Source organism: Delphinapterus leucas, chromosome 1, assembly GCF_059928025.1.
Source record: "Delphinapterus leucas isolate spDelLeu-1000000601 "Yukka" chromosome 1, BTC_Dleu_Yukka2, whole genome shotgun sequence".
Taxonomy (NCBI): domain Eukaryota; kingdom Metazoa; phylum Chordata; class Mammalia; order Artiodactyla; family Monodontidae; genus Delphinapterus; species Delphinapterus leucas.
Window position 1 is genome coordinate 188,929,274 of NC_143129.1, and position 22,850 is coordinate 188,952,123.

At 55.6% G+C, this 22,850-nt stretch overlaps 1 protein-coding gene across 1 annotated transcript; it reads right to left on the reverse strand.

Moving 5' to 3' along the window:
* Nucleotides 1-21,075: 21,075 nt before the first annotated feature.
* On the reverse strand, nucleotides 21,076-22,368 carry ACTRT2 (actin related protein T2). The gene has a single exon (XM_022598690.2). The coding sequence runs from the start codon at nucleotides 22,207-22,209 to the stop codon at nucleotides 21,076-21,078; it is 1,134 nt and encodes a 377-aa protein (XP_022454398.1). The 5' UTR covers nucleotides 22,210-22,368.
* Nucleotides 22,369-22,850: the final 482 nt, after the last annotated feature.

The following is a 22,850-nucleotide window of genomic DNA, read 5'->3' on the forward strand; positions in this document are numbered from 1 at the left end:
TTCAGTAAGATTCCAGATTAGAGATCCTCTTACAGAAGTCCTAGCGTGCCTCTGCACTGACCGCAATCAATTAGAAAAAGTAATAAAAAATAAGATGCATTCACGTTAGAAGCAGTGTCTCCCAGGTACCTAGGAATTAGTCGAACAAAGAATTCACAAGGCTTTTCGGGGAAATGCTTGATCTCTCTTAAGAAGCGTGAAACACGATGGCTAGAAGTGAGATGGACAGGACGACTCAGCATTGCAGAGACGGCCGTTCTCTGTTTCATCTTTAGAGTCCATTCCAGTCCAATCAAAACCTCATCATTGTGTTCAGAGGATCTCATTAATTTATTCTAACATGGACGTGGCTGCAAATAGTTAAGAAATTTTTGAGAAGAGCCAGGCTACTAAACACCAGACCTCTACAGAACTACAGGAATAAAGCAAATGAAACAGCACGGTGTGAGCGTGGCGTGGAGAACAGAGCTTGGAAAGAGGCCTAGGTGAACACGGGTGTCCACTCTGGGGAAGGGACAGACAGTGGCGTGAGTGCATTTGGAAAACAGACTCACTGTGTGGAAAAAAAACAGCCCCTTGCACACGTGCTCTTCGGCCAGATCAAGTCCTGGGTGTGAATGATAAAACCACAGCAGTTTTATTAATGGAAGGAAAAGTGGGGGTGATATCTTTGTCATCGTGGGGCAGTAACGAATTCTTCCATGAGACATACATCTTTCCCTGTAGCTGGAAATTAAGGGATTTGGCTCCATTGGAATTAAAGATTTAAACAGATATAAAAATACAAAACAGATAAAGAGATCTGTCCAGTGAAGAACACAGTGGGGAAAGTTCACAGCATGAAGAAGTTACAACGAAAACAACTGAGTGATTAATTCAGAATGTAATCTGAATTAGGACAAGCTACCGCTGAAAAAACTCAGAGAAGGGGTAACTTTAGTGGCCAACACATGCGTGGAGATTTCTCAGACTCAACAGTAACCAGACGAATGCAAATTTTTAAAAAGATTTTCCACCTCACACCCAACCAATTTGCAGAAATTTGAAAGTCAAATAATGCCCGGTGTGGGTGAGAATGTCGGGGGGACCCCTGCCCTGTAAGGAGAGGGGTGGACGGGTTGGATGTCCTGTAAGGAGAGGGGTGGACAGGTTGGGTGTCCTGTAAGGAGAGGGGTGGACGGGTTGGGTGTCCTGTAAGAAGAGGGCTGGACGGGTTGGGTGTCCTGTAAGGAGAGGGCTGGACGGGTGGGGTGTCCTGCAAGGAGAGGGGTGGACGGGTGGGGTGTCCTGTAAGGAGAGCGCTGGATGGGTTGGGTGTCCTGTAAGGAGAGGGCTGGACGGGTTGGGTCCAGAGCGGAATCAGGCAGAGCTTAGTGAAACTACTCCATCATCCGTCGCCCACTCCAGGGACCTGCTCCCGGGTCCGCGCAGGGTGCCATGGGGTGCCCGTCTCAGGGGGACAGTGGGTGTCCGCCGGGGGGTGGTGGGAGACAGGGAGGAAAAGCCACGGAAGGGCCAGAGACAACGGTCTGGGGGTTGATGCTGGCAGGTGGATAAATCTTTAAAACCATGCTGACGACTGAAAAGTACCTGAAGCCATGTGAAACCGACAGCACAGGAGCAAGTTAAATACACAGCACACACAACACATACGCACGTGTACACACCACGTGCAGCACAGAGCCCTGGAAACGGCCCCCTCCTGCCCTCATACCAGGGGCTGGAAACTGGGCCTGTCGAGGCAGAGATGCCCCATCTGGGCTCACGGCGTTAGCAGCAGGTGAGGTGCCAAAGGGACCAGCCGGCCCCAGTGCATCTCAGCAGGTGCCAGGTTGGTCACAGACCATGAGAAGACCTTCCCTCAGCCTCCCAGCCACATCCCCCGGCTCCAGGCCTGACTCCCCTGGGGCACAGAGCCCTGGGTCCTGGCTCCTGACCTGTCCAGGCTTTGAGCTGGGGGAGAGGCGAGGGGCAGGGGACTTGGACCGTGAGACCCACCCCCACTCCCGAACGCTGCTAACTGGGGCTCCAGCTGGCCCTGAGGGAGGCAGTTCCAGCAGGTGCAGAGGGATCTGAGACCCTCCCTGTTACTGGATGTTCATCCTCGCCTGCCTCACCCCTCGGTCTATCTCTCAGCCAGCTTCCTACACTTTCTAGCTTTTCTACATTTTATAGATGAGGAAGCAGAGTCACAGAGCGACCAGATAGATGACCTTCCTGCGGGGACAGAGCTGGTGACAGCAGCCTCGGGTCCAGAGCTGTTGGACCCGAGGCTGCTGACCAGCCCCATACCTGGTGCTTAGCTGTTCTCAGCCACCTCGGCAGGTAAGGAAAGTGGGGTCAACGGGGACAGGAAGGAGACCCCAGGGTCTGGAAGCAGCGGGTGGCACGGGGGCCAGGGCCACGAGCGGAAGTCGTCAAGAACTTGGTTAGGCGTCAGGGGTGGGGGGGCTCTCACTAACTCTGGGCTCTGCAGGCCATGGCCGAGGCTCAGAGGAGTCCCGTCGAGGAGGGGGTCCTGGGTGGGACGGGGTCTCCCTGCTCCGCTGTGGGCCTGGGTACCTCCACGCTCGTCCTCCCCACCCCCAGGAAGAGGTCCTCGGACTTGGTCTTGCTGAGAGCCAGAGCTGCCAGGGCCTGGTCACTGAGTCCTCCCACAGGCTCAGGCACCCCATGCAGGGGCGTCGGGTCCCCCCAAAAGCCCGAAGCATTACCTCAGCCCCTGATGGCTGCAGGCGCCCAACCAGGCTGCCCGGGCTAGAGTCCAAGGCCTCTGGGACGAAGCATGGCTGAGGCCCCAGGCACAGCCAGCGGCCACCCCTACAGGTGTCCAGCAGTAACCCCACCCCAGGCTATTAATGGTGTGATTTCCAATCTCTCCCTGTGCTTTCCCCTCCTGGGCATCACCGAAGAGCTCAAAGCACACTTTGGCCCTTGAAATGTGTTCTTTGTTGGGGGACACGAACAACACTTGCAGCTCAGCAGCGGGCAGAGAATCCCGCTCCCTTGCCTTGACCCAGCTGTGCTTCCCGAGATGGATCAGCTCCCCTGCCCGCCCTGCCAGCACCCCAGGCAGGGGTCTGCATGGGGCCAGCCTGTGCCCGGAGGCGAGGAACCTCGTCTGGGGACCAGTGCTGCAAGGGACCAGGTCTTCATCCAACCCCTTGGTTCTGTCCAGGAAATAGCCTCTGTCTTCCAGCTAAAGGTTTGGGGCCGAAGGTTTCCTTACACCCGAGACAGAGAGAAAAGCATTTAGAATAAAAGTGGTTGTGTAATCCTGGCGGAAAGAATGATTTTGGTCTCAAGTAATCCCCAGCAGAAACGCTGGAGTCATTTCAGACTCTGGCCGCACACGCGCTTCAGCTGGGGAGGGGGCCAACTGGACGAGGTTAGGAGGAGAGAAGCCGCAGGACAGCAGGACAAAGTAAGTCCTGGAGTCATCTCACCGAGTCTGGCTTGGGTTTCCTTCTCTGTCTTCATATACGGCTTCCAGGAAGGAGGGTCTTGACTCCTCCTGGATGGTCCGGGCAGTGAGATGTGAAGTCCAGCCTCATCGCACCACGTGGCTCTGGGCCTGGGGACCCCTGCTCGCCCACCCCTCGGCCCCCCGGCTGATTGCTGCAAGCGGGCCCCGCTGCAGAAGATGCTCTGTGGAAGGGACGGAGGGAGACGGGCTGGGACGCTGCTCTTCAGATCCTTGGGCAAGAAGCCAGGGCAGGTGCCCCAGGCTCGTGGGGTGAGGAGCAATAGGCAGCCTCAGGCGCGCCTCCAACAGCCGTCATGAGAAGAGACCTCGTTCTCTAAGCAGCTCTCTCCTGCAAACTTTAGATTCAAGAAGTACAAAGCGGGGACCACGCTTACCGGTCCTGATACCTTTCTTCTGGGCTTGGCCCACCAGGGGCTGCCTCCCAAGGGGTGAGCCTGAGCTCCTGACTGGGGAAACCCTCACACCCCATTCTCCCCACAGCTCCTTCGCCCCTCCGGCCTCAAAGCAGGTCTGCAGACCAAGCACTGGGCATCACTTCTGAGCATCTCCTGCCCCCGCGCCCCGCTCCCCATGCCCGCTCCTCCCAGGGCTGCCAGGCCTGGGGCAGAATCTGGGTGGGAACTCGCGGTCGGGTCTAAATACCAGTTCCTGTCATTCCCCCGTGGGTGCCCAGGCTGGGGCGTCCTGCCACCCTAGGCAACCCTGACCTGCTGGTGCCCCAGACGCCCACAGTGCGCTCAGGGCCAGATGGGAGGGGCCCACTGTGTGTGTGTGCTTGGTCACCCCATGTGCTGCCCTGATGCAGTGGGACCCTCAGCCCCCGCCCTGCTCTGCGCTTGTCGGGGAAACCCTGCCTCCGCAGGATGGTTCAGGCCAAGGAGTCCGCATTTTTACTGTCACTGGCTGGTCACGTGCATCTGGCCGGCAAATCTCGGGCACTTCATTTGCATGGCAAGCAATGGCCATCCCGGGGCCCAGGTGCCATCTGGGCCGACTTGGATGTGCAGTTGATTGCTGTGGTGGGCCTCACTCCGTGTGTGCGCACCTGTGTGCGAGCGTCTGTGTGTCTCTGCGTGTCTGTGGGTGCACGCGTGTCTCTGTGTGCATGTGCACACACGCGTGTATATGTGAGCCGCATGCCTGTACACACATGCACACATGTGTATCTCTCTGCGTGCAGATGTGTGCGTAAATGTGCATCTGCATGTGTGTATCCCACCACAGCCTGCAGCACACATCCACACAAGTTGGGAGGTCCCCCAGGACGCAGGAGGTGACAGGTGAGAGGACCAGGGCTCAGAGTCGGGGCCACTGGGTCCTCACAGGCATTGAGGCCAGAGTTACAACCCAGCAACTGAGTCACCGACGATGCACCAGCCAAAGGGATCCCTCAGCTCAGCTGCTCCCCAGGCCCACAGCGACTTGTATTCGTGGATCGCCTTCAACAATAACAGTGATTTTCCCCTAAATCTGGGCTTTGCTGTGGTTTTGTGGCAGAAATGAAATTTGTGTTTGTGTTCTGAAAGCTTGACACCTGCTTCTTATCCACCAGCTTTCAGAAAAGCGAGTTGGTTTCCTATGTCTCGCAAAGGGGCTGAGCCACGTGGTGTGAGGTTTGTATCAGTGTCACGGGGAACTCAGGGCATAGAGGGCTGGCGTCCAGCCCCTCCCCAGACTCCTCGGTGGCCCGACATCACTTCCTGTGTGTGTCACCCTCGGGCACAAGCACCTCTGGAGACTCAGAGATCTGAGTGCAAACGCAAGGAATTTGGTCAGTGCAGGCACAAGGGCCACGTGCCCACAATGCCCACAGCAGAGACACGACCCAAAGTGCCAAGCAAAGCAGGCTTGGCGACCTGTGGTGAGCGGGTTTGCGCTCAGCAAATGGACCCCACCTCTGAACCCAGGATCCAGCAGCCCTGCAAGGTCTGCCCAGCTCAGGCCCCAGGGCTCTCCCAGGGTCCTCCTGGCACCCCTGCACGGTGGGATACACTCAACAGCAGGGGAATTTTGAGCAGAAAGCGTGTTGCACTAAATGTCATAAACAGTTTCCATTGTGTTCTGTATTAGTAAGGGTCCTCCAGAGAAACAGAAGCAATAGGGTGTGTGTGTGTGTGTGTGTGTGTGTGTGTGTGTGTGTGTGGAGAGAGACCGGGGAACTGGGCAGCTCGAGCACGATGGCCGTCTGCAGGCAGGACTCCTTCCTGCTGAGGTAGGTCAGTCTTGGTTCTAGCCAGGCCTTCGATTGATTGGGTGAGGCCCTCCACAGTCTGCAGGGCAATCTGCTTCACTCAGAGTCCGCTTAGATGTTGATCTCATTACGAAGCATCCTCCCAGCAACATCTGGACCCATGTGGGACCCGATGTCTGTGCACCATGGCCTAGTCGAGAGGACACAGAAGATTGGCCATCACAAGTCCTTGCAGACCTGCCGACACATGAAGAGTAGAAAACATGCTCTGAGCCCCACATTCAGCACTGAGTTTCCCAAGAGTTGACAGGCGTGCTGACCAGCCCCGGGAGGCCTGACCACCTGGCCTGGGGCCCTCGGGCTTCACGGGCAGGGAGAGCCTTCGAGGCTGAATCCAGGAGGGTGGCGCCAGAGGGGAGAGGATGGGGGTGCTTGTGCCTTTTCCAGGGAGGACCTGGTGTTTTCCTCCCGTGGGCTTCCAGAACCCACCCCCCGCCCAAGACAACCATCCCTGGAATGACCAGAGGAAGAGTCTGAGCCACAGGGAAGCTTGGGCCCCAGGCACTGGGGCTGGGACGGCTCGCACTCTAGACCCCGGGAACGGCCCACAAAGTCAGAGATGCTGGGTAAATGCATCACGGACGCATCTTTCTGTCAAGGGTGAAAATCTTTGGTTTCCGGTGGCACACACACCACCGTCTGTCTGCACATCCGTGAAGGAAAAGCAGAGAACTCTGGGTTGGACGGAGAGACACGGACGGAGGGGCCAGGGAACCACCCTGGACAGGTAAACCCACCTACCGTAGGTGGAGAGGGAGGGAGGGGTCTGGGAGCCACCCTGGGGAGGTACATTCCCCTGCTCCAGGCTCATGAGCCCCCTCTGGGAGGGTTCGAAAGGGGTCCACAGAGCCTGCCAGCATCATTGCATTACCAGGGATGTCCAAGCTGCTGACCAGAGCAACATGGGGAGAGTGGGCCGGGCCCCAGACCGAGAGCCTGGGGGTGGCACCTCTGTGATGATGGCTGGACCTGGGTCCAGGGCTCTCCATCAAGGGACATGCCCCAGATGCAAGGAAGACCACTGGCCTCCCAGTGTCTTTGCCAGGGCTTCCCCAGGTCTACGGTCACCTCCGATGATCTGCCCATCCCTCGCAGCCCAGGAACCACATCTCTTGCAGCAGGACACATCAGGGCTGGCTTGGGTGTACAGCCGGGGGGTGTGGGTGCATTTCTGCCCCTGCACACAGCTGCTAGTCTGGGACGGTCCTGTGTTCCAGGCTCCCCTCTTTCTGCTAAAAGAGGACAAGGGTTGCTTGGGCCAGTTGCCTCCCCACTCTGAGAGGGGACCACCCAGGGCTCTGAGCACGGAGGCTGAGGAGACTGGCGGAAAGTCATCAGCTGTGGTCCTTCCATTGCCTGGTGACCCTGCTTGGAGCTGAGATGCCGGGGCCCCCACCAGGGCAGTGGTATGCGGGTACCAGCGGGGCGGGGCTCTGATGGGGAGTTGCGGCCACTCCCCACCAGGGCTCCCGGCGAGCTTCCGGCATCACGGTGGGGAGTAACACACGGAAGGAGCCTCATTGGCCAAAGTCTCTGCAGCCCCAGTGGGTCCCCGTGGGACCCAGAGCAGTCTCTGGCGAGGGTCCGAGGGCGTGCTGCTTCCCGCTTCCCCAGGGCCTTAGAAACGAGCTTCTCACGGGCTCACAGGTTTTTCTGGTTAAGCTGCTTACCGCCCACAGGCACAAGCCACAGCCAATATTTTCAGGTCTTTATAGAGTCTTACTTCCACTTTCTGATTGATGCTCCCGGGGATGTTTTATGTGAAACACTCTCGAGCCCCTGTGAGATAAAAGGCCTGCCCCTCCAGCGGGATGGAGTGTCTCCTTCCTTCCCTCATCTGTCTTCATAAAGCTCTGCTTCCTGGCCCCGCCCACCTCCCGCGTGGGTGCAGGGTGGTGGCTGTGCTCTTGCGGGGACCACCTTGGCCTGTCCTGCCAGGACTCCAGCCGGGGGGCGGGGGGCGGGGGTGTGCTGCTCCCTGCCCCCCGGGGCGGGCAATACCTCCCCCCCGAGCCGCTCATGTTGCGGCAGAGAAGCATTGGCCAGAAAGCAGGGAGCTCCCTCTGTACAAAGAGGGCTCTGAACGAGGGTACGAGCCCCCTCTCGTCTGCACCTCCTCCCTGGGCCTCCCCATCATCCTCTCGCTCAAAGCCTGGACCTGGGCCCCTCTGTAGGGCCCATTTGGGGGCGTCCCCCATGCTCCAGATCCTTACCAGGCTTAGGGCACCCTGCTGCAAGTGATGGCGGGGTCCCCGTCTTCCCCAAGTCACAGGTGGCACCTGACCCTCCGTTGTGAATTTCCAGGTTGTGAGCCTGGGGTCGGGGCTGCCCTGGCTCCTGTCGGAACCTCCGGGGCCCACTTGGCCCAGCCCAGAGTTGCTGCTGGATGAGCAAGTGTTAAGTGAACAGACTGGACTCGAAGCGTCCCTCGGGCGCAGAGAAAGGAAGGCAAAAGCCTCTCCATCTGTGCCCCCCAACACAAGGTTTGTGGGTGAAATGTCCGCGTCTAGCGGGGGGAGGGGAGAAGACTCTGGAAGCGCCACCCCCGTCTCCCCCAGGGTGTTGGGGTGACCCTGGGGCCCGGCTGGCCTCAAGCAGCCCATCACAGCACAGGCCTCACAGCACAGGCCTGTCGCGGGGAGGCTGAGACCCGCGTCCGGCCCCGGCCCCGCCTCCCCGGCCTCCCTCTAATTAGGCCCAGCGATTTCACACTCTGGAGCCGGACGGTGCTTGTTTTCGCTACCCGAGCAGCCCATCCTCACCGACCCAGCGTTGCATAACTGGGAGGTATCCACTTACTCTGGCTGACACCTCTCGCCGAGGCCTGAACCGGGGCTGCGGTGGGCGGACCAGCCCCCGGTGTTCCCTCCCTGCCAGGCGTGGGGTGGGGTCCCCCCTGGTGACCCCCAACCCCGTGGGCAGGCTGGCAGCGGCGGGCGGGGCCCCCAGCTCTGGGGGCCAGGAACAGTCACCTCTGAGCAGAGTTGGCCGACATGGGTGGTGGCAGGCCGCGGGGTTGCCTCCACCCTCTGACTGCATCTCTGCCCAGCGTCATCCCCAGCCCTGCCAGCACTGAGGGCCTCTGGTCAAGAGACAACTGTGGGGCGGGGAGCCAATCCTAGAAACGCCCTGCCTGGTGTCTTGGTCCCTGGCCAGGCCCCTCGTGAGTAGCGCCTGGTGCCCCGGCTGCAACCCCTGTGGGCCCTGGATGTGGCCCAGCTGCCCACGTGCGAAGTCATCCCGGGGTCCTGGGCCCTTACAGCCCATCCAGCCTCTTCCCTCAGCTCCTGCCGCCAGAGGTGGAGTGAGGGAAACAGGAGATTTGAATAATGGGAGAAAATTATTATGTCTTCGTGTGAGCTGGAGCCCAGCCCTGTTCCCTGTGAGGGTGATAACCAGGGACGCCGTGTCTAACGTTTCCGAGCTCTGAGCCAGGGCCGGCTGTGACAATAAGAGCATTGTTCCCAGTGTCGGGCATTGTCACCGGCTCAGAGCCCCAAACACACGGGATCGGCAGGCGCGGGGCACCCCCAGAAAGATGAGAGCCGCGGCGGGGCTGAGAGCAGAGGAGGGGGACCCGGCCTGCCACTGGTGGCGCTGCCTGGGGCTGCGACAGGGACCGGTGGGAGGGTCCGGGGCACCCTTGGTGGGGGGCAGAGGTTTTCATTTGTAGCAAAACTACGAGGCTGGAACTGGCTCTGGCTCCCCGGCCTGAGAGCCGGCGAGGGGCCCAGGAGTTCGGGCCCTGCCTTAGGAGGTCACCTCTTGGGATGAGAGCTGGCACCATGCCAGGTCCCAGGGAACCAAGAGCCACCACCTTCTGGGGAGCCGGGTCCTTGCTGCAGAGCCCCTGCCCCGCCATAAGCAAGCTGAGTGGGTGTGGCCAGAGCCCCCTGGACCTGGCAGGGACAGGGGCACCACCCCCGGGGGCCCACCGGCCAGCTCAACACCGTCGAATCGCAACCAGCCCGAGCGTGTGCCTGCCGTTCCCTCTCAGACGACCCACTCCCCCCCGAACATTCTAGGAACGATGGGAAGAGCGAGACTCAGCCCCCCTCAGTCAGCGCTGGCCCTGCCTCCCTCTGTCCTGCTTCAGGCCGGGTAGGCAGGAGGTTGGGGGCAGGGGAGCCCGGCTGTCAGCGCCCTCTGGGCCCGCCCCGAGGCCTGGCCACTGTGCCCCTTCCCCTTATTTGCAGCTGCAAACACACCTGCTCTTCCCGGGACAGGTGTCCACTCTGGCCCGTGCCCAGGACAAGGCTGTGGCCAGCAGCAGATGCCACTCCCCAGAGCACGGCCTCTCTGTGCTGGCACCTGGCCTGCGAGGGAGGAGACTGAGGCCGGACCCAGGCCTCGGCGGGACTGTCCGGCTTCAGGCTCCTGCCTGGACCCCTGGGTTCTCCTGGCCCGGGGCCTGGGCTCTGATGGCACCTGCTAGAAGCACCAGGCTTTGTGCAGCCATGCAGCATCTCCCACAGTCCCATGTCGACCCCTAGCTGGCCCTCAACACCCCCCCATTGCCACCCCTTTGAGCCGGGGCCTTGGGGCTGCACACGTGGGCTTGCACCGCCAGGGCTACCATGGCCCAGAACCCAGGGCACCAGGTGGCGTGGCTACACTGGTCCTTCTTTGGGCCCCTGGCAGCCTGAGTCCAGTGCGTCCCTTCTGAGGGTCGAGACCGTCAAGCTTCTCCGCCCCCAGTTGCCTAGTGTTCCCAGGGCGGCTGGGCTCCTCTCGGAGAAGGGCCCACCACCTGGGCCTTCAGAGGGGTCAGAACGGGGCGGGGCGGGGGTATTGTCAGGATGGGGCTGCCCTGGGGGAGGGTCCCGGCTCTGTGTCTTGCCCCCCGGCCCCCTCCCAGTGGCACCGTCTCCACCAGCATCCCCCGATTCTCTCGTCATCTCGATTCTCTCGCCGGGTTCCTGGAGTGCAAGGCTAAACTCTTAAGCATCCGTAAATCCCCCTTGCGTGGAAGCTGGCTAGCTGTACACTATTCAAGCTGTCCACACTTGTAGCTCACTTCTTTACCAGTCTCTCGTGCAGGCAGGGGCCCTGGGATCCCGCCGTCCGAGGGCCAGAGGAGCCCCGTCCCCACGCTGGGGAAAGGCAGGGGTAGGGAGAACACGGGGGCTGCAGGGCGACTCAGGGTCTGAAGGTGCCCCCCTGCCCCACCCCTACCCGCACACAGCTGTTGGCCATCCGGCCTCAGGCCCTGGCTCCACGGGGAAAAGGACCCTGTGGAGGCTTAGCCTGTCTGGCTCTGTTTGTCTCCTCCAGGACAGGAGCTGGGACCACGCCCCCGCCCCAGGCAGCCCCCTCTGCCCGAAGGCCCTGGGGAGAGCGTCCCACGTGGGTCTTCAAACCTCAGGGCAGAGTCTGGAGGTGGGAGGGGCACGAAGCCCAGGCCTCTGGACACAGGCTCTGAGGTGCTCGTGGTCTGGATGGCACCTGGTCCGTGTAGGTGGCAGGCGCTGCACACAGTGGAAACTGCTCAGGCCACTTCGGGGCGGGGGTCCGCATGCAGAGCCTCCTGGCTGTCGGACTTGGAAACCCCCATCCTTCCCAGGCTCTGGCACTGTACCCTGAGGGGCCCTTCACAGCGCACAGCGGCGCCGGGGGTTGGATCCAAGTTCACACCTCTGCCCGTGGCCCTGTCCCCTCCTCGGCAGCTGCATCCACCCCCAGGGGACAGGACAGCATGGCCGCTCCCTGCAGGCTCACCCCCTCGGGCACGGTGGGGCACGCCCACGGCTGCCATGGAGACCCTCAGAGTGGAAACTGTGGGCTCCAGGGGCGGGCAGTGTGGGCACAGGGATCAGGGGGTATTCCCAGTGGAGGCTCTGCCCACCCCACCTGAAGGTCAAGGCCAGGACCCCCTGTGCCCATGGCTGGTCGCTATGGCTCTGGGCAGAGGCCAGAGTTCAACCGCAGGAAGCCCGCTGGTGACCAGTCCTGCCTGGGAGAAGCATTGTCAGGGCCCAGGGATGCACCGGGCTCCTCAGAGGTGACCCACCACCTGGAGAGTGGACCACAGCTGAGCAGAGAGGAGCCCCCCGTGGAGCAGGGCAGCCGGGCAGCTCTGGGCATGTTGGGCACGTCTGCAGCCGCTGTCACACTCCTCAGCAGGCCCGGTGGATGCCTTGGCTGCACGTGGCCCCTCCATTAGGATCGGCTGTGAATTCGGGGGCCTCTGTTCCAGGTGGGGTGGCCCCTGGGAAGGACATAGCCACACCTGTCATACTTTGTCCCTTCTGGGGGCTGGCAGCCTCTCCTTCATGCACTTAGATGCCCAAGGGCACCCTCAGCTCAGCCCTCAGAGGAGAGTCCCTTCTCCCACAGGATCCTGGCACCAGCAATGTCTTGCCCCAGCTCAAGTCGTGTGGAGGGACAGGCACTTGTCCTCATGGACATACACAGTGGCCGTCACAGCCTCCATCTGTCCACAATGAGGCCTGGGGTTTGGCTGAGGGGTGGAGGACCCTAAAGCACCAGGTCCCCCCAGACTACTGCATGGTAACCACCTGATTCTCTCCAGAACTCGTGGCTCCTCCATCAGAGGCTGGGACCACTGGAGCCCCTGGTGACAGAGGTGCCTTCAGATCTCCCCCATGACGTCCCAGGAGGTTGCTGTGCCATGGAGTGGCCGATGGGGTGCTTGAGCGAGCACACCTTAAGCCTGAGTCCCACACCAGGGCAGCACTGCTTGTGTCTGGTTCCCACCATGTCACATGGTTTTGGGGGTACTCCACAATCATGGCCAGGATCTCTCATGGAACCTGTTTTCTGAGTCTCCTGCAGAAACCTGTTCCACTGTCCAGAGTGGGAGCTGGGCTTTGGGGGGGGTGGTGGAGTGGAGCATCACAGCGGGGGCCACCGTAGAGTATGGGGCGGCCCTGAGCCCTGTCCACCCTCACAGAGGGGCCTGGACTACAGAGTCATACCACTGGCCTTCAGGATATGAGTGGTTACCTCTGGCAGGGCTGGGAGAGAGGCCCTCGGCAGCGATATGGAGGGCCTGACATCATCTTGGCCCCACTAGAGATACTGGCGGGTCAGTCTCACTCAGAGCCAGGGTTATGCTCAGGCACGACTGGCCTCTGCTCTCCACGTCCTCCTCTCCTGTCCGTGAATTCTGAACCTCAAGCAGAGCTGGCCGGCCTGCAGCATTCCATCCCGTCTTGCATCCATATGTTGCTTCACAGAAAGATCTGGTTCAGGACCAAAGGGATGGGAAGGGGTCTGAGGAGGCTTCTGTCAAGATGTGAGGAGTGGGAACCCATATCTTAGAAACAGGAAAACTGGCTCAGTTCACTCCTTGGCCTCCTGACAGGCGGGGCCCGAGGAGCTCAAAGCCAGAGAAAGGCTTCTCTTCCCTCCTCCGGGACTTAGCCCACGCCATCCCCAAGCCCTGATCTTTCACATTAGACATCTCCAGGACAAAGAAGGGGTCAAGCTGTGGATGGGAAGGCTGAACTCGGGGCTACTTTATTTCTCCTCCCTCATTAGCAGCAGCCTATAGTCTGCCTGACACTCCCCTGGAACCTCCCACCCCCCTCAAGGAAGCCAGAATTGGAAGTCAGATCAGTTTCAAAGTGTCTGATATGGATACTGTCAGGGAATTGGGGAGCTACTTTCCCTCTCTACATCCCAAGCAGCACCTCAAACTGAGTGCTGAAGATGACCTAGAGGAGAGAAAACCACTATTGTCACCACCATACTCACCATCACCATCACCACCACCACCATCATCACCATCACCATCACCATCATCACCATCATCACCACCATCACCATCATCACCATCATCACCATCACCATCACCATCATCACCATCATCACCATCATCACCATCACCACCATCACCACCATCACCATCACCATCATCACCATCATCCCCATCACCATCACCATCATCACCACCATCACCATCACCATCATCACCATCACCATCACCACCATCACCACCATCACCATCATCACCATCACCATCACCATCATCACCATCATCACCACCATCACCATCATCACCATCATCACCATCACCATCACCATCACCATCACCATCATCACCATCACCATCACCATCATCACCATCACCACCATCACCACCATCACCATCACCATCATCACCATCATCCCCATCACCATCACCATCCTCACCACCATCACCATCACCATCATCACCATCATCACCATCATCACCATCATCCCCATCACCATCACCATCATCACCACCATCACCATCACCATCACCACCATCACCACCATCACCATCACCATCATCACCATCATCACCATCATCACCATCATCCCCATCACCATCACCATCATCACCACCATCACCATCACCATCATCACCATCACCATCACCACCATCACCATCATCCCCATCACCATCACCATCATCACCACCATCACCATCACCATCATCACCATCACCATCATCACCATCACCATCATCACCATCATCACCATCACCATCATCACCATCACCATCATCACCATCATCACCATCACCACCATCATCACCATCACCATCATCATCACCATCATCACCATCATCACCATCACCACCATCACCATCACCATCATCACCATCACCATCATCATCACCATCATCACCATCATCACCATCACCATCATCACCATCACCACCATCACCACCATCCCCATCACCACCATCACCACCATCACCACCATCACCATCACCATCACCATCACCATCATCACCACCATCACCATCACCATCATCACCATCATCACCATCACCATCATCACCACCATCACCATCATCACCATCATCACCATCATCCCCATCACCACCATCACCATCATCACCATCATCACCATCATCACCATCATCACCATCACCATCATCACCATCATCCCCATCACCACCATCACCATCATCCCCATCACCATCATCACCACCATCACCATCATCACCATCATCACCATCACCATCATCACCATCATCACCATCACCATCATCACCATCACCATCACCACCATCACCATCACCACCATCACCATCATCACCATCATCACCACCATCACCATCATCACCATCATCACCATCACCATCACCATCATCACCATCACCACCATCACCATCACCACCATCACCATCACCATCACCATCATCACCATCAACGTCACCATCATCACCACCATGTGAGAAGCAGAGGATCCTTTATTATGTTTTATTTTATTTTATTTTTTAATAGCTCTTTATTGGAGTATAATTGCTTCACAATACTGTTAGTTTCTATTGTACAATAAAGTGAATCAGTCATACGCATACACATGTCCCCATATCCCCTCCCTCCTGAGCCTCCCTCCCAGCCTCTCTATCCCACCCCTCTAAGGGAAGCAGAATATCTTGAATAGAAAAAAAAAAAGAGGTTTTAGTTATATTTTATTTAAGGTGTAGTTTGGTAACACAAGGACAGTCTTGGGTGGAGAATGGTGGAGAAAGAGCCCTGGACTGGGAATCTGGGCTGAGCTCTGCTCCCAGCTCCCTGAGCCTTGACATTCTCTCCTGTAAAACAGTGATCCTGAAAGGGAAGGTGTTGAGGGTGGGTCCAGTGGCCTCTCCAAGTTCCCCTGCGACCTTCAGGTATGATGGAATGAAATGAAAACATTACCCAGGAGCCCCCTTCCTCCAGGTCCTCTCTGTTACAACTAAACATCCTGGTCGTAACACAACAAGCAAACACAGGAAGCATCTGGAAGGCAGGAAGGTGGTAGGCTGCTGAGGCCTGAGGACTTGGGGGGGCTTCCTGGGCTTCCTTATCATCACCCATATATCCCCACAGGGCACCACAGAGGCCTCCAACCCCAAATCTCTAACAGGCACAGACAAAACACTCCAAGTAAATCCTGTTCCCCTGGGCAAAGTGTGACCTAACAATAGAATGCCTTTGGGGAATGTCCTCCTCCAAATGCCAAACAAACACCATGCCCCACCCCTGTGGTTTCAGTGGGCAGAGTGGAGAGTTGACCTAACGTACCACTCCACCCACTGCCCACCTCCAGGGGCTCCAGTTCCCCTGCTGGGGTAGTGTTTGTGGGGTCCAGGGATGGACTGAGGCCCAGCCACATCCAGCAGCAACGAGACCAGATGAGGTGGTGTGGGCAGCATCTTGTCAGCCCTGCTTCACCCCCACCCCTTGTGTCTGTGCGGTCCTGCAGGGGTCTGACCCCCCACCTCACCCAGCATGAACATGACGGAAGGTGGCAGGGGGAGGTGAGCTAGCTGACACTCTGCCTCCCCTCCCCTGGCGTCCCCTCCCCTGGGGTCATTTAACCCCCACTCAGGGGCAGCAAGGCAAGAAGTGTTAGTGGGGCTGAGAGGGGAGCTGAGACTCCACCCCACCTGTCTGTAAGAAAGCTGTGTGAGCAGTGAGCACCTTGCTGGGGAGGTGTCAGTGGGGCCCCCTGGAAAGCTGAACACACCCAGCCTTCATGCTCCACTGCCGCAGGGGGACTGCCTGCCACAGAAGGATTAAATAGGATCCAGAGTCTCAGGATATTCCAAATGTCCCGGGTAAAATAAAAAATCACTTATCATACCAAGAGCCAGGAACATCATAATGTGAATGAGAAAAGACAAACAGCAGATGTGATTGTCAGAGCAGATGGAGATGAACCAGATGTGGAGGTTATCTGGGTAAAGGTTTTAAAGCAACCATCATAAAGACATTTCAGCAAGCAATGACAAATTCCCTTGAGACAGATGCAAAAATGGAAACTCTCAGCAAATAATTAAAAGTTATAAAAAGAGAACCAAGTGGAAATTATCAAACTAAAAAACATAACTCAAATAAAAACGTGTTGGAAAGGCTCAAAAATAGTGTGTGATGACAGAGGGTAGAATCACCGACTTTCACGACAGGTGAATAGAATTTACCCAACCTGAAAACCGAGTAGACTGGAAAATGATGAACAAAGTCCCAGGGGCCTGTGGGACAAAAACAAAATTGCAAACTTTGGTATCCTTAGAGACCCAGAAGGATAGAAAAGAGAGTAGACTGTAAAAATATTAGAAGAAATAATAGCACAAACCTTCCCAAGTTTGACAACGGACATGTCTGCAGATTCAAGAGGCTGGATAAATCTCAAGTAGGATAAAGCCAAAGAAATCCATGCCAAGACACATCATAATTAAACTTCTGAAAACTAAAGACAATGAAAAACTCTTGAAAGCGGCCAGAGAGACATAACGCGTTACCTGTAGGGAAACACCAATCAAATAATAAGATTTCTGATCTGAAACCACAGAGGCCATGGAGAAGGAACCAGCACAATATTCTTCAAGTGCTGAAAGAAAATGGTTAACTGTGAATTCTATACCCAGCAAAAATATCCTTCAGGGATGACGGGGAAGTAAAGACATTCTCAGATGTTGGCAACTAAGAGAATTTGTTGCTAGCAAACCTACCCTTAAAGAACTGCTAAGGGAAGTTCTCTAAGAAATAATAATAATAGCACAGAGCCAAAAGGTGGCTCAGAACTCCAGAAAGGGCAAAAGAACATGGGATTGGGTAAAAATAGTGGTAGTCATATTAGACCATTCTCATGAGTTTCTGAAATCCTTTGAGGGTTGAAGGAAAAACTTCAGACAATTCTATTTAAAAGTTGGGAGGGTAAAGAGACCTAAATACACTTCACTCCAAGTGGTAAAAATGTTATTACCAGTGGGTGGTCGTGTTGACTCAGAGCAATCACCAAGAAATCAATAGAAAGCAGTACACTCAAAACCTTACCAATAAATCAAGGTGGAATCCTAAAAAGTGTTCTAGTAAAACCCAGAGGAAGGGATTACCGAACCAGGATCGTTTGCCCAAAGCACAGCAAGCGAAACGCTGAGATGCCGAAGTTTGCAGCAGAGGAAAGGCTTATTCACGAGGCAGCCAAGCGAGGAGATGGGAGAACCAGCCTCAGACCAGCCTCCCCACCGCCCCCCGCCAAAGGTGGGGTGCTTGAGATATTTATGAGATAAAGAAGCAGGGTGGGCTTACGCATGGGGCAAGGTGATTAGAGGTCGGGAAAAGGTCAGGTAAACGGTGTTATGCGCAGGCATATCTGAGTTACATGCTTCCTCATGGGATGTGTGTTCAAAAATGTTGGCGCTTCGTATGATCCGGGGGTGGAGTTTTGGTCCCCCTGACGTCAAAAGGTCACTCATCGGACACCTGCACAGGCCCAGTTTTAGGGTCAGTGGTCCCAACTAGTCTTAGCTGGCTCGAGCTTGAACTAGACACAGCTGACTCCAACTTTCTGGCAAACAACTCGGGCAAACATCTTATTGTTTGGACTACATGAATCTTGGAGGGTATGCAATTTGCAATAGCATAATTAAGTGAAGGCAGGCTACAAGCAGAGGGATTTTTAACAAGCTGTAAGGCTAGCCCAGGAATTTCTGTTAGACACCTGTTTCTGTTAACCCTATGGGGCACGGTTTCAAAGGTGAGAAAAAGGAAACAGAGGAAACAGGAAACAATAAAATGGCAGACTTCAGATGGAACATATTACCTTAAATGTAAACCGTCTACAAATGCCAATTACAAGACAGAAATTGGTGGATTTTTTAAAAACACAACCCAGCTATATGCCATCTTCCAATACACTATATGCACATTTCAAATATGACATAAGTAGTTTGAAGGTAAACACATAGGAAAAGATATACCAGGCAAACATTAAATACACAAACACACACAATTTAGATAGATGGGTTTATTTCATTCAGGATGAATTTCTTCAGTAAAATTTCCTAAAAGTAAGATTTCCCCTCCCTCTGTACTACCTCTCATTCCTTCCTTCCTTCCCCCACCAACCCGTGGTGTCTACCCTTCTGTTCTTTTCTTTATGGCTTATAACCCCATAAAAACACATATTCACTTATATATGTACACCAACGTGCACAGGTATACACGGGGAAGTGCCATTGCTTTCTTTAACAAAAAAGGGGGGATTCATTTTATAAAGGCACCTCTGTATTTTTGTGGTGGTTGTTCTGTATTTTTTAATAAAGTTTGTAATCCAATGGACACACAAAACAAAACTGCGTTGAGAAAAAGTTTCATAAATTAATAAGTGTTAGGAAGTTGGGGGAGAGGTCAAGATCACAGGAAGAAGGGAAGCCAGTCTTTTGTAGAGTCTTTTTGTGTGTGTGACACTTCCAAATTGTGGGAGCAGGGACCGTGCTGTAAGGAAGCGCACTTGTACAAATGAGTGACAATACAAAGTCTGAGTATGAAAATAAGATTTTCTCTGAAACATTTTTGGCACAGATTAAAGAAAAAAATGTATGTCGGGGAATTTGATTTTTAAGTCAGTATTATGTATATTTATATATATTATATATTTATATATCCACACATCCCAAGTTCTGCATGTTCCACCGAGAGAGAAAATCCTTCCGTTTGCTCTTTTCTGATTGTAAGCTGTACATCCTGGGTGAATCAAAGATGGTGGTGGCAGGTGAATTAAGAGAGGTGACATCCAAATGAGCAAGGGGAAGGGAGGGGTGGGGACAACACAGCCCAATGAAATGTTCCTTGACCCCAAAGTTTCAGCAGAAGCTTGAAGTCCTGCGTGAGAGTCTACGATGTGTGTGCGACGTGTGTTCACGTACACCAAGACATCCAGGGTGTCACAGCCTGTCTTCACTGTGCAAAAGTCCAAGTCACTAATTTAGTGCAAAGGCAGTTCTGTTTTGTTTCTTAAAAACAAAAACAACAATTTTTTTTGGAAGAAAAAGTATTTATTTGACACCTTTACAAAAATAGTTAGGCACATAATTTTCATATTATGTCACCTGATTTACATATCTCAATCCTCGATACCTTTTAAAAACACTAAAATGGTCATGTGGTAAATCGAATCTGTATTGAAAAAGTACTGTGATAGGCCAGCATTTGCAGACAAACTCAGTTGATCATCAGCATAAGAAAGAAATATTTATGAACAAAATAATCTCTGAAAACGTTTTTGTGAGACAAAAAAATCTAACTAGTAGATTTCTTTTTAAAATGTATTTTCAGGGCTTCCCTGGTGGCGCAGTGGTTGAGAGTCTGCCTGCCGATGCAGGGGACACGGGTTCGTGCCCCGGTCCGGGAAGATCCCACGTGCTGTGGAGCGGCTGGGCCCGTGAGCCATGGCCACTGAGCCTGCGCGTCCGGAGCCTGCGCTCCACAACGGGAGAGGCCACAACAGTGAGAGGCCCGCGTACCGCAAAAAAAAAAAAAAGAAAAGTATTTTCAAAAAAGCAAGCTTAAAAACAAAACCCGCCATAGAATACCTCCTCATACCATGATGAGGTGACATCCTAACAGTAAAAACTAGAAGGTAGGTTTAGAAAACAGCAATGGTGCTAGAGGTTCACACACACCAACTGACAAAAGCCTGGGCACAGCGGCAGCATGAAGTCGATGCATTTAATTCGGGGAAGGGAATTACTGCCCGCTGCCCTGTTCCTTTTCTCCAAAAAGAGGAAAGAGAAACCCAGCCTCAAGGTGTCTGCAAGTCCATTGGTTGGTGGTCTGTCCTTGGGCTAAATGTCAGGTAAACATACTAGCAGCACCACTGCCCAGGGGCATCTCTGTATTTTCCACTTCTCTCCCAGTAATATTTTGAGAGAGTTCCACCCCATCGATGTGGAAAAATTCCCTGTATGCATAATTTATTCAAATGTGATTTTACTGATGGCCATTAACTTTGTCTCCAATATTTACCCCCAAACAGTGCTATAAACATCTTTGAAAGTAGAAACAAGTAGAAACATCACAGTAATCAAGCCCCGATTCTTCAGCTCCCCCTGGGAGCAGCCTTTTCACAGAGCCTTAAACAGGTGGTGATTTCTGCTGCTGACAGGCCCCATGCGCCCAGGACAGGGGGTGCATTCCGTTCAGCTGCCCGGCCCCATAAAAGCACAGTGATAGCCCTATGGTGCCGTCCCAGGGGAGGATTTCGTGACCTCAGAACAGGGCAGCATTCCTGCTTGTTCCTGCCCCCACTCCCGACCCACCTAAGACACAGGTTTAAAATGCAGAGTCCAGGCTCTGGGCAGGAGGCCTTGGCCCCTGCTTTGGGCACAAACTCTACAGATGGACACACAACTCATGACCCAGGGCTTTCTCAGGAGAAACGGGGCTGGGGGACAGAACCACTGAAAAGAGATTCACCACCAGGGTCCGAAATTATTCTGGTGCCCCCGAGAATGAACCAAGCTCGACGTGGCCAAAGACTGCACCGTTTTGTCCTTTATTGAACATCCCGTGGTTGCCAAACGGTGAGCTCACTCCCCACTGCAGCCACCCTGCGCGCAGGCCCCTCAGAAGCACCTTCTCTGAACCACGGACGTCCCAAACTCCTTGAAGTCTGCAGAGGTGACCCACATCTGCTTGAAGCTGCTCAGGGAAGTGACGATGGAGGCGCCAATCCACGTGGAGAAGCAGCGGTCGGGCGGCGCTGTGACCTTGATGGTGGTCCCTTTGGAAGCCGCCTGCTCCAGCTCCCTCAGAAGACGGCCATCCAGCCCCCGGAAGAGCGTGGTGCCCCCGGACAGCACAATCTCCCCATAGAGCATCTTCTGGATGTCGGCGTCACACTTGGCCATGCTGCTGGAGACCATTTTGGAGAGGCCCGGGCTTTGGATGCCCAGCTGCTCAGGCGAGAACAGGGCCTCGGGCGCCTGGTACAGCTGGTCCCCGATATGGATGATGCTGCCGTCGGGCAGCTTGTACTCCCTGAGCACCTCCTCTGACCTCCGCGACAGCTCCTTCTCCGGCTCCAGGGCCACATAGCAGAGCTTCTCCTTGATGTCGTCCACCAGGGCTTTGTCCAGCACGCACGGGAAGGTCCTCCCGCTGGCCAGCAGCAGCCGGGTGAGGTGCTCCGTGATGTCTCTCCCCGCCACGTAGAGCTTGGTGATGGCGTGGGGCAGGGAGTAGCCCTCAAAGATGGGGACGGTGCAGGTGACCCCGTCCCCGCTGTCCACCACCAGGCCCGTGATGCAGGCCGAGGCGTAGAGGGCCAGCACAGCCTGGTCCGACAGGTAGAAGGCGGGCACGTCGAAGCTCTCAAACATCACTTCGGCCATCTTCTCCCGGGTCTCCCTGGGGTTCAGCGAGCGCTCCGTCATGAGCACCGGCCGGTCGCTGGCTTTGACCCCCAGCTCCCACTCGAAGAGATGCTTCCAGAGCTTCTCCATGTCGTCCCAGCCTGTGATCAGGCCTCGCTCGACGGGGTAGTGCAGGTGTAAGACCTCGTCCCTGTGCAGGGCTTCTTCCCCCACAAAGTACTTCTTCTGATTGGCCCCCGCCGAAGGCATCTTGAACTTGGGGTGCCCCACGATGGAGTGGACGACGTGGCGGGGGCCAACCTCTCCAGACAGGCCTGCCTTACAGAGCCCGGACCCATTGTCAAAAATGACAGCTGGAGAATCTAACATGTGTGGGTTAAACATGCCTGTGGCATCCTCATCCACACTTCGCCAAAATGAAGACGGAAAAGCCTCCTGGGCCACTTTGTGACATATGAGGCTCCTCTGGAAGTTTCGAGGGCACAGGATTCCACGGTTCTCTGGGCGTCTCCCAGGCAGGGCTAGCAGACAGCCGGTCCCCGAGAGCCCTCCATCCCCACCCACGGATCTGCTCTCCTCTCGGGAAGCCTGGGCTGCTGAGGCCTTTTCAGGAATGACGTCGTATATGTAACAATCCAGCCAAGGCAACTATTGTCCTCAGCCAGCATCAGAGGGCCTTTGGGGGTGGGGGCTTGGAGTCTCTGCCCCCCCTCACCTGGTGAGACTCCAAAGGGGGAAGTCCAGCTGTTCCCGCAGGCCGTGTTGAGGAGCCTGTTGTGGAGCCTGGAACCAGCGAAGCAGCCCAGCCTGGGCCAGCCCATAAAACTGGCATCTCTGGCCCTCTGTTTGGAGGGAGCTGCTGTTTGGAGGGTGACAAACACACTTCTCTTTGCTAAAGGGGAAGGCCAAGCACCAGGCAGAGGTCCGGGTTAGAGGAGCAATGCCCAGGGCTCTGACACAGTAAGCACTCAGAACATAGTTTTGGAGTGCAGACTCCTCCAGGAAGCTCTCAGGGATTTCTCTTC